The following is an 11,972-nucleotide window of genomic DNA, read 5'->3' on the forward strand; positions in this document are numbered from 1 at the left end:
TTAGTCACTGTTTTTTAGTCTCTAAAGATTTGATTTTCAGGAAGCCTTTCCTTGGATTCCAGAGAGGTATTTGCTCCTATTAATGATACGTACAGGTGTTTCTTTAAAAAGGTGCTTTCAGTTTTTGTAATTACATAGACATACAATAACTTAAAGTAATGTTTCAGGTTAAATACAGTTTAGGTTTGATCTGCAGCATTTGTGGAATAATGTCAGTTACCTCAGAGAATAATGAAGGCTTTCTTTAGTTTGTTTTTGTTTTCTAAAAAAAAAAAATTGCAGTGACAGAATGGCACTTAATAACCGTGCTAGGGTTTGAAGGGTTTAAAGACTGAATTGTGAGGCTCATACATTTAAGCACTTTAATTCTATAAAAATGTTGTTTGAGCTAAAAAGTTGCCTAAATCATAATTTTTGCAATTTGACTACTGCTCTGGGTGGACAAACCTGTAGTTCCTATCAGTGGAAACTGATTATTCCCTGGGGGTTTTAAACCACACCACCAGAGGTCCACAAAAGGGTTCTAGGGCAGTGTTTTTCAACCAAGGGGCCTCAGCAAACCTCCACAAGGGCCACAGGATGAGTTTATTTATATTCACAAAAAAAATCTCGATGTAAACTTTATCCCCTGCCCTGGTTTCACAGACAAGGCTTAAGCCTTGTGAATGCAGACTAAAATGCATGTTTGTGCTTTTTTAACTGAAAGCAGCTTGCACTGACATATCCTAAAATATGTCAGTGCCATCGTTTTGTCTCAAGATGCACACCAGTCATGTTCTTTTTCTAAGGCATGTTTATAAAAGCTACTTAAATATCCTAATTGAACTAAGGCCTAATCCTGGCTTAATATAAGTTCTGTTTGTGAAACCAGGCATATGTTTCTTTTCCCTCTTTGATAACCATTATTTTATTATATCTAATATAGAATCTCAAAAATAATCACAATAATCTGATTAATAATAATAATTTAAATATATTTTTTACACATTCTTTATTAGCTTTAAAGCTAAAAAGTGCTATATAAATGTGCATATAATTAAAAAAAATCTTCAGATGTATACGTAACTTTAGTAGTGATTAGAAATACAATATGAACAATTTTTTTAGATATTTATAATAATTACTTGGATAGATAATTGCTTCAGTACAGTAATGTATACAAAAAAGTACAGTAAAATATTCAAAGAAAAAAATTGCTAACATGTTCTCTTTTTAATATCACTTATTTTCTGTACTCCATCTAAATGGGTCCATATACATGACAATATGTCTGAAGAGGGCAAGCAAATCATCATATTTGCTGGTCCCTGGCATCAAAAATGTAACTCTCTTAAATTATTCCACAGATGCTGTTGATGGAGTTTAACCTTCATTGAACCAGAAATGTTAATTTAACACTCATTTTAGGACAACGGGTGCTTAGTCCTGCTCTTGGAGATCTACTTAATTGCAAAATTTAGGTCCAGTCCATCCCTATTCTTACAACAAAACGTACATCTTTAGGAGCACGATTCGGCATCCCTGTCTTAGCACATGGATCTCATAGGTTTATTTTCCTCTTCATTTTGTTGTAAATAAAGAGTTTTCCATGCCTTGTGTACTCATTATTGCTTGTTCGTCTCTTGCAATTTAGATAAATGATATAGCATTAAACTCAAGGTGATTGAGTGTGATGCGGTAGTGAGGCGGAGGCCAGCCAATGGAGCGCCTTTCTCCGCCCCCCCAGCCCACAGAGCCTGCGCCACTCACACTGAAGACAACTGGACTGTTCTTGCTTTTTGGGGTTTTGATGCACTCTGTTTGTGGACTGTAATGTTTCTATCTCTCAGGAGTTTGATATTGCACAGGAAGAGACAGCCCTAGTGGTGGGGGAGGGACTTATTGCTCCTTGACGAGGGGATGTGAACTGGGAGGGTACATCTCAGTTCAGATAATAACATGTAAACATGTAATGCATGCTCAAAGGGAGTGTATTCATTTTAGAAGTGTTTTTGATCCTTTTATCAATTGGTTTATGAGTAAAAATAAAATTCAATTGTTAGTTGGTTTTAGAGACATTTGAGGCCCACAGGTACTGGGCTCTTGTTGAAAAGCAGCTGTTTACTGGATGTTCAGGAAGGGAAGGTGTAGGTAGACTTTCAGAGCTCAGCACTCTGGTTCTGTGTCAGTATTAACTGCATGGTTTCCTCCCCTCTCTCTTCCTCCCTGCTGTTTGTGTTGCAGAATCCAGATGGGAAGATGATGCAGATTAATTTGACAGGGTTTTTGAATGGGAAGAACGCTCGGGAATTCATGAAGGACCTCTGGCCGCTGTTGCTAAGTGCCCAGGAGAACATCGCCGGTATCCCGTCTGCCTTCCTGGAGCAAAAGAAAGAGGAGATCAAACAGAGACAGGTGATGATGAAGAGCTGAGAAGTTACAAACTTACATACTGATTGTGATTGGATTTTTTTTATGGCTGGACATTTTGTGTTGTAATAATTGACTTGGGCATGTGTACAACATGATTGTAAACTACAAATTGAGTGTTTAACAGTTTTTCTATTCGCTGTTTTAGATCGAACAGGAGAAACTCGCCTCTCTGAAAAAAATAGATGAAGATAAAAGGGAGAAGGAGATCAAAGAGCGAGCTCAGTCAAAAAGCCCTAAAAGGTTTGTTTTGGCCTTCATTTTGCTTAAAGTCGGCATAAAATGGAAATTTTGATAGTGCAAATAGGGAAGAAAAGACTATCTGAGTTAAATGGCTTCTCAAACATGAAAACATTTAGGGCAGTGCTTGATTTTGAACGGGAATTGATGGGATTGTTTGATCATTGTCATTGATTATTTGCTAATTATGGCGATAATGCATTTCATGCAAGTTGTTAAGAAAAATAATTATGTATATGGATAAATAAGAATTGTCAATTCTGAATTCATGGTGACATCAAGAATTAGGTTAGTATATTTGTAAGTGTAAATAATGGATAATGTTGTAAACTGGCCATGTGCTAAATGTTTTTTGTTTTTTCCTGGTTCACTTTTGATTCCAGGAGGAAGTCCCGCTCCCCTGTGAAGCGTGACCGTAAATCCAGTCCCTCTCGCTCTCCTCGCCGAAAACCGAGCCCGGCTGCCTCGCCGCCTTCTAGTCCGCCCAATAATAAAGAAGAACCAAAGCAAGAACCGGACCAATCAGAGAGCTCCAAACCAGAGCCACTTGTTCAGGAGGCTTCCTCTACCAGGTAACTATGGAAAGCTGACTGCAATCCTAATATTTTAGTCCTTCCAAGTTGCTATTGACAAAAAAAAGACTTTTATATGAATCTGAAATGTTAATTTATGTAAGTTCCACCTTGTGCCACATGTAGTAACTTTGCTAAAATAGTTAATAAATTGCTTTTTTTGTAGTATCATGAATTTTTAGACTGAATTATTTCCCCCATTTTCCTGTCAGTGATCTGGTGGGTGAAATGAAGCCAGACTCCTTAACAGAGGCTGTGAAAGAATCCTCTCCAGACAAAACATCCAAATCGGAAGACAGGCCTAAACCTAGAGAACGGGACAGAGACAAGGATGGACGGAGAGATCGCCCACGCCACCGCTCTCGTTCTCCTCGCTCTCGCAAAAGACCTCGATCCCGCTCTAGGTGAGTTTTGTCTCCGATGTTGAAGTCAGATGATTACTTATCTTAAATCATTTTGTTTACCTGCAAATATGATTGAACTAGGGGATAAGCTAATGTCTCTGTTTCTAGGTCGTTCTCTCCTCGCCGCAGAAGTCCCAGGAGGCGAATCTCTCCAAGACGTAGGAGCCCCCCTAGACGTCGACCTCCCTCTAGGCATAGACGTAGTCGTTCACCTGTCCGCAGGTCAGCCTTTTTTTATATTTGTATTTTTTAGAAATTCATACTTTTATTCTGCAAGTATGCATTAAATTGATCAAAGATTTCAGTGAAGAATTTTATAGTGTTGCAAAACCTTTCTATTTCAAATAAATGCTGTTCTTTAGAACTTTCTATTCATTAAAGAATCCTGAAAAATATATTGGTTTCCATAAAAATACTAGGCAACACAACTATTTTCAACATTATTAATAAATGTTTCTTGAGCACCAAATCAGCATATTAGAATGATTTCTGAAGGATCATGTGACACTGAAGACTGAAATAATGGCTGCTAAAAATTCAGCTTCAGCATCTCATGAATAAATTAAATTTTAAAATATATTGAAATAGAAAACGGTTATTTTAAATTTTAATATTCCACAATACATTGTTTTTACAGTATGTTTGATCAAATAAATGCAGCCACGGTGGGCATAAGAGACTTATTTCAAAAACATGAAAAATAATAATAAATACTAGGGCTGTCACAATTCCTGTTAAATTTGAGTATTTGATTTAAAAAAAAAAAAATAAAAAAAAATCCTTAATTGCAATTTACCCATGTCGATTAACAAGCAAAATACTTATATTTACAATATATTTAAAATAGGGCTGTCAATAGATTAAAATAAAAATAAAAAATTGTGTGATCGCACACTTATCGTGAAATTAAGCATACACCATTTCATGTTCGTTTTGTCATCATTTGCTATATTCAGCAAAGTAAACCATTCAATTGAAGAGTGGTTCTCACAAAACTTTTTTCAAGGGAAATGTAGGTGTTTTTCCAAAAAAGGAAACCTGGAAACTCAAAGCTAACCAAATGATACAAGCAGTCCATATTATTCAGAAATTTGTGCATGCAAAAGTACCCATGAAAAAAAAGAAAAAAAAACATTACAGGGAAAAAAAGCTTTTCAGAATTCACAATGTATATAGTATGTGTACAGTGCAACAGCAAAGAGCTTAAGTCTAGATGTGATACCAAACGGGACAATTTTTGAGCTGGTTTGCTTTATCCAGATGAGAAATGTAGTTTGCTTATCATCTGCCCATAAATTGATTATCCCATGATTTAGTCGCCCTCAAGCCATCCTAGGTGTATACATCATCTTTCAGACGAACCCAATCAGAGTTATATTAAAATATACCCTAGCTCTTCCAGGCTTTATAATGGTAGTGAATTTTGATTTTAAAGTCCAAAAAAGTGCATCCATCCATCCTAAAAATAATCCATACAGCTCCAGGGGGTTAATAAAGGCCTTCTGAAGTGAAGTGATGGGTTTTTGTAAGAAAAATATCCATATTTAAAACATTTACTATAATAACTAGCTTTCGGGTGACTGCCTTACGCATCGATTTATAACGTAAAAGTAACCTCTGACACAACGTAGGATGTAGGAGTATCATAAGCTTAGATGCCTCGATGTTCAAACAAATAGGACTGGCAACAAACTCAAGCTCCTCTTCTCTTATTTCAAAATCATGACATTTCTCTTTAAAAAATTGTTTTAGACTTTTAATTTGTGCCCAGTGTTTTGTTTTGGTTCCGTGTTCATCAATACATCACACGTCATATACACCTAGGATGGCTTGAAGGTGAGTAAATCGTGGGGTAATTTTCATTTTTGTGTAAACTATCCCTTTAAGTATATGTGCTAAATATATGTATTTTAAGTCATTTTAAAGGCTATTGTTCACTTACATTTATTTTGTGGTAATAAAAATAGACCTATCAGATTACTCCCATTTATTGTCAAAATAATCGACCATTTACGAAAATACTAAAATAATCATTAGTGACAGCCCTAATAAACACAACCCCAAATATTTGAATGGTAAAGCCATACTGGTGTGACACTGATTTTTATAAATGTTCTCATGTCTTTTTCATCTTTTTATAAAAATCTGTCTTTCATCTGCCTCACATGAACTGCTTGAAGTTTAGTCAGCTTTTGTGTTCACCTGATCTTGTTCGGCCAGCAGGCGGCGCTCTCGCTCCCGGTCCTCCTCAGGCAGCTCCTCCTCTCGGTCACCCCATAAGAGAGCAGGGAAACGTAGGTCAGTTACACCGCCCAGAAAACTTCCACGGCGCTTAGACCCCGCCAGCCCCTCCAGAAGACGAGGCCGCAGTCCTTCAGGACCAGACACCAGCCCTTCAGGTTGTTTCCTAGAAGTGTTGTTATTATCTGTAATTTTTCTTTTTTTTTGGATATAAGTCTGAAATGGTTTCTTATCAGAGCCGTGTTGTTTATTGGATATTAAGCAGGAAAATGATTCTGACTGTAATACATCTGAAAATTTCAGCTGTGAAGCACAGGCCTGGTGGAAGAAATGACACACCTTCTCCAAAACCTAGACGGTCCGATGCATCAGAGTCTGGTAAGAATTGGCTCTTAAACATGCATTTGTGTGCATACCAGAAAGGTTTACAGACCAAGACTTGTAGGCAGAACCCTGTCTGTCTGGCTTTTTGTTATACTACAACACAAACTAGTGATTTGGAATCTGCAGCTCTCGTTTCACTATTCTCTTCAGTCTCTTCTGTTCATTCCAAAGATGAGGGGAGGGTGCATGCCATGGGTGTGTGTGTGGCTGTGTATTTTTACACATCATGGGTTTGTGTTGGTGGGCACATGGGTGTTTCTCGGGCACTGAAGGACTCCACTGCTTTGTGTTACAGAAGAGGAGAAGGTGGGCAAAGGGTCAACGGCAGATTCTGTCCAGCAGCGCCGTCAGTATCGGAGACAGAATCAGCAGTCCTCTTCAGGTTACTAATGTTTTTTTGTCCATCACACTTGTTTGTTCTCACTTCCACTGTCTTTCTTCCTCTCACACCTGTGCTTGCACCTGTGAGTCATGTTGGATTTGGAAAAAGTATGCTAGTAGATGTTTGATTTAGAACTGGTAATCAAGTTTTTTTTTTTTTTTTTTGCTTACAGACACTGGCTCATCCTCTTCTTCTGAAGATGAAGGTCCAAGGAGGCAGAATAGGGGGGCAGGTGCCAGGAATGGAGAAATCAGAAGGCGGCGAAGCCATTCACCTGCATCACCACGGAGGCGACACAGAGATGCATCCCCAAGGTGAAAATCAACAAGATTTGCATGACATTTGCATTTGAAATGTGATTACCCCCTTAAGGTCACTACTCAGATGCTTTGTTCACCACTTACACCACTTACTCAGCCGAATGCACTAGCGCTGTCCAGCACTCTTCTTCTTGAGCATTTAAGAGTGCGGTTAATAACTATGTTCAGAATCAATACATTCGGAAAATATAATAGATACAGAAAAATCGATGAATTGTCCCAGCTCTAGCACACACTTTCAAACTGTTATTCACATTTAAGCATTGATCAACACACACACATGGAGCACATCAAAAATGGTAAACGAGCTCATCCAAACACTAGAACAAACCTATGGTTTTTTGCAGAAGCTCAAGCATGCTTGAATCACATGCAAGAACAAACCTCATTGGTTCACTTATTCATTAAAAATATTCTTGTTTCAAAAATTAAAAGGTCTAATGGTTTTGGAACATGTGAGTAATTTGACAGAATTTTCATATTTGGTTGTGCAAACCCTTTAATGAATTTAAAGGCTGAGTTTACATTGTGTAGCATTGAATTAAATATGATCTTGGGAATCAGAATCTATACCCAGCCCTGTTGTTTACTCTTAACTGCTTTATTACAATCAGACCCTGAGTTTGACTCCCTTTCTCTTTCAGAAAGAGACGTTCTCCATCACCTGCTGGCCGTAGACATCGATCACCCTCTCCTGTTCGCCGCCGCAGGTCACCCTCTCCTCCCCCGAGACGCAGGTAAAGTCTAGTTTATGAATAGTTTTTGTGGTTTTGGGTTGTGAAGACTCCTTGACCTACTTGGATATTCATCCCTTTCTTCTGTCCCTTCTTTTTCAGATCTCCATCTCCACCTCATCGGCGTTTCACTCCTCCTATCCAGCGCAGATACAGTCCCTCCCCTCCCCTAGCTCAAAAAAGGCGCTCATCAGTGTCTCCTCCTAAACGTAGAAGGTCTCCATCCCCTGTATCCAAACATAGAGGGTCTCCTTCACCTCTGTCCAAGAGGAGAGGATCACCTTCACCCATTTCAAAACGCAGAGGGTCTCCTTCACCCTTGTCCAAGAGGAGAGGATCTCCTTCCCCCGTTTCAAAACGCAGAGGGTCTCCTTCCCCCATTTCAAAACGCAGAGGGTCTCCTTCACCCATGTCCAAACGCAGAGGGTCTCCTTCACCCATGTCCAAGCGTAGAGGGTCTCCTTCACCTATGTCCAAGCGCAGGGCGTCTCCCTCGCCAGTGGCCAAACGCAGGGCATCTCCCTCGCCAGTGGCGAAGCGTAGAGGATCCCCCTCCCCTGTGGGGAAGCGTAGAGGGTCGCCCTCCCCTGTGGCCAAACGTCGCTCCTCTCGATCCCCCAAACGGAGCCGTGGCAGTAGTCCAGGAAAAAGAGGTACTTCACCCTCGTCAGTTTCGCCTCCACCCCGCCACCGTAGAAGCTCTCCAAATCCCCCTGCAGCCCAACGGGGCAGAGATGCCCGCTCCTCTCCCTCTGCCCATGCTACTCGAGTGTCTTCCAGTCCTCCAGCTCGATACGGGCCCTCGAGTTTATCACCACAGAGACAAAGACGTCAGACGTCCCCATCTCACAGCACCAGACCCATTCGCAGGGTTTCCCGCACACCAGAACCACGCAAATCTCAGAGGTACATTTGTTCTATAGCCCATGTTCTATTTGTTACAGATAAACAATATCTGACTGAATCTGTTCCTTTCCATTTGTAGAGGTTCTCAGAGCCCCCAGCCTGTAAGGAGGCAGGTTTCACATTCACCATCTGCTTCTCCTCCTCCTCCTCCCACGGCTCACAAGCGAACTGCTTCAGTCTCACCCTCTCGTTCTGCTAGCCGTTCTCCACCTCCACCTGCCAAAAAGAACAGCAGTGTCTCCCCGAGCCCATCACCTAACAAGGTATGCCACACCTGCCTAAGCTTTGGTCTTACTTGCCCCAGACTGCTTGAGTTCAGAGAGCTTTGAGGCTTCAAAAACCAAATTTGTATTTGGTTGATTTTAGTTTCCAGACTTTTCAGTTGTTCATTTTTAGAAATGGATCCTATTAAAACTACTGTATTTACTAGGGATGCTCCAACCAGGAATTTTACAGACAATAGTTTACCGATTTTTATTTATTAATCGGCCGATACAGATCCTGATAATTCAAGCTTTATATAAGTAATAATAAAAGCTCTGTTGAATTTCAGTGTTTTTTTTTTCCCCAGATAAGTAAAACCACAGACCTTATTTACAGTAATGCTATAGATTGTCGCTTTAATTGAGAATCAAATAAGCACAACAAATGTTAATTTTACAATGAACATTTTAACAAGCCTTTAAAACAGGGCTCACGCAAAACACAATTCATATTGGGATACTCTGGCTTATTAAAAAGCCTACAAGACTCAAACTGAACATAATTACAACCCATAAGGTGTAATTAAACATTGTCCAATATGTGACTGAGGACAAAAGCAAATAAAAGCACTGCAACTCCTAAATGAACAAAATGAGTAGTCTGATAAGAATTGATCAGGAATATTCAGCACATTCTGAGTATTTGTGTCCTTCCTTCATATGTCCTACTTAAGTAGGTAACGCTGGATTCTCTTTATAAATTTGAGCGCAAAACTTCTAGAAAAGCACTAGAAATAGAAATACAACATAAATTGTGTAAAGTAATCAAATGTACAAAAACTGCACGTAATCTTTACAATAGGGATTTAGTTAAGAGCAATGAGAGACCGTTTGATTGAAGGCCCCAGTGTACTTCAAGCGAAATCGAAGAATGAATTGATGTGATATTTCGTACAAAATCAGGCCAAAACTGTTTGTTTTGGGAGTTTTTAAAATGATGCCAAAGTGAAATTTCCAGAAAAGTTTGCTACGGCTGGTAAACACCTTTGTACTACTATTGGTCTGTGGTGATTGTAATAGGTGGGTATGCGCAGAGGCACCGCCGTCTTTCACATGGAAATCTTTTCCGGTTCATTTCTCCTGTTCAGTCCGTCAAGGTTAGATGTCCGTGAGTGAAATCATCAACACACTGAATAGCTGCTTTATAGTAAAAAAATTAATTTATACTTCTGAGGAAATGAGAGACTGTTTTTCATGTTTTATACAGTAAAGTTTCTTAATTTTAAGCAATCTATTGTATAAAGTTGTTTCTTGAGACTGTGTAATAACTGCTGATGACATGACTGCGGGCGCTTAAGTCAGACATCAATTTGCAACTGGTTTGTGAGATCGGCCTATTTTATGTCTCCAGATTGACAATGTGATTATCAGCTGATACCGATCTGCGGTCGGAGCATCCCTAGTATTTACGATTAATGCCAAAAGTGTGTTAAAATCACTGTGCTATGCATGCTGTTACTTTTTATATTGCATGAGTCAAAACATTTTCTCTTTGTTCTGTAGAACTCAGATGCAGAAGGTGGTAAAAAGAAGAAAAAGAAGAAAGAGAAGAAACACAAGAAAGAGAAAAAACACAAGAAGCATAAGAAACAGAAGAAGGAGAAGAGTGGAGAAGAAAAGAGTGGAGGGGTGGCAGGAGGACACGGACAGGAAGCAGAGCCAGACTCTGACCAGAAAAAGGTGAAGTTACACTTTTAAAGCTAGCTGTACAGTGAGAATATAATAGTCCAGGAGTATAAAAGTGTATCTCCAGTTTTACCATACTTACACAAGTTCTATATAATGTGAGAACCTAAACATAATAGTTATGCTTGAGTCAGACATAATTAATGCTACCTTTCTTGAAGGAATCAGAGAGTGAAGTAGAAGACAGTTTGGATGATCTGGAGAAGCACCTACGTGAGAAAGCTCTTCGCTCAATGAGGAAGGCCCAGATGTCTCCATCATCTCAGTCCTGAGGGATTATCTACCACACCCCACATTTCCCTATTTTTCTTCCACTCTGCATTTTAAATGTTTGATGTTGGTTCAGCTTTAGAATGTACAAATTGTTAAAATTCACCCTAGACTTGTTTGTTTTGGATTTTTTTTCTTTTCTTTTCTGGAATGTTTATTGCTGAGGAGTTTTATGATGTGAAAATGATTGAGCAGCTGAAGCTTCTTGATCAGATTTTGTCCTTCTCCACCCTTAAATACTGTCAACGACTGTATTTCCAAATACAACGATCCCCCCCAAAAACTACTTTTTTTAGTCCCCAGTCCCCCTCATGATTCCTATGTTGCTTTTATAGTCACAATGAAACATGAAAAGCTTATTTGCAGTTCTGAGTTAATAATGTACAAGTTGGCCTGTGGATTCTCGCTTCACTTCAGCAGGACTTTTTACGAGTGTTTTGTTTGCATGGACGGCAGACCCCAGCGTGTTTGTCCTCTTGTGTGCATGATCCATAAACCAAAACGCCCAGAGAGCTGATCCAGCAGGCTGCTCTCTCTGTTCATCTGAGCATTGTGGCAACGCACGAGTGCTCTACTGTGCACATGAGAACAAATCAGAAAAGTCTGTTTTCATCCTTTATTTTTTTGCTTTATATTTTTTGTAACCTAAGTTGTGTTTGAAAATGTTGATCCCTGCAGTAATTTCTGGCTTTGAACAAAGTCACATTAAAATGTAAGAAAATATTTTTGTCTCAAATCTTTTTCTTTGAGTTGAATAAATGTTCATATTGTCAATTTGATTTGTTTCCCTCAATACAAGTGTCTGTAAAAACTAAATCAGTATGGTGACAATTGGATTCAAACAACATTAAATACATTACGTTTTGGATGTAATGTATGCAAGGCTATTTTACATATGTTTACTAGTTCATTGTTTTCTAGAAGGTTCTGTGGAAAGCCTGTGGTGTCCCAGGTCTGGTGATGACACATGATAATCTGCTGTACCTGTTATCTTGTCACCTTGGCAACACTTAAGACAAATCTACCACAGATGAAAGCTCGTGAGTTCTTATTGTGTAATGTGGTTAACAAGGACTGATCTGCAAAAAACAACCCAAGGCGACAATGTTTATGCTCTGGTTGTTTTTATAATGCCACCTGCTTCCAACTGTTCAAACGCCG

General features: G+C 39.2%; 1 protein-coding gene across 3 annotated transcripts in view; it reads left to right on the forward strand.

Annotated features, from left to right (window-relative positions):
- The window catches only part of srrm1 (serine/arginine repetitive matrix 1), a 13,076-nt gene extending 1,992 nt beyond the window's left edge, over positions 1–11,084 (forward strand). Inside the window, exons 4-17 of one of the 3 annotated variants that reach the window (XM_067368451.1) lie at positions 2,224–2,394; positions 2,558–2,652; positions 3,033–3,221; positions 3,434–3,625; positions 3,734–3,847; positions 5,846–6,024; positions 6,170–6,244; positions 6,546–6,632; positions 6,805–6,946; positions 7,597–7,689; positions 7,789–8,592; positions 8,672–8,855; positions 10,359–10,535; positions 10,703–11,084. In XM_067368451.1, coding sequence (XP_067224552.1) covers positions 2,224–2,394; positions 2,558–2,652; positions 3,033–3,221; positions 3,434–3,625; positions 3,734–3,847; positions 5,846–6,024; positions 6,170–6,244; positions 6,546–6,632; positions 6,805–6,946; positions 7,597–7,689; positions 7,789–8,592; positions 8,672–8,855; positions 10,359–10,535; positions 10,703–10,813 — 2,613 coding nt within the window. In that variant the 3' untranslated portion in view covers positions 10,814–11,084. The remainder of the gene's footprint in view (positions 1–2,223; positions 2,395–2,557; positions 2,653–3,032; positions 3,222–3,433; positions 3,626–3,733; positions 3,848–5,845; positions 6,025–6,169; positions 6,245–6,545; positions 6,633–6,804; positions 6,947–7,596; positions 7,690–7,788; positions 8,593–8,671; positions 8,856–10,358; positions 10,536–10,702) is intronic. The other 2 variants (XM_067368453.1, XM_067368452.1) reach the window with 2 other exon arrangements.
- The last annotated feature ends 888 nt before the right edge of the window (positions 11,085–11,972 follow it).

Source organism: Chanodichthys erythropterus, chromosome 18 (genome assembly GCF_024489055.1).
Source record: "Chanodichthys erythropterus isolate Z2021 chromosome 18, ASM2448905v1, whole genome shotgun sequence".
Lineage (NCBI taxonomy): Eukaryota > Metazoa > Chordata > Actinopteri > Cypriniformes > Xenocyprididae > Chanodichthys > Chanodichthys erythropterus.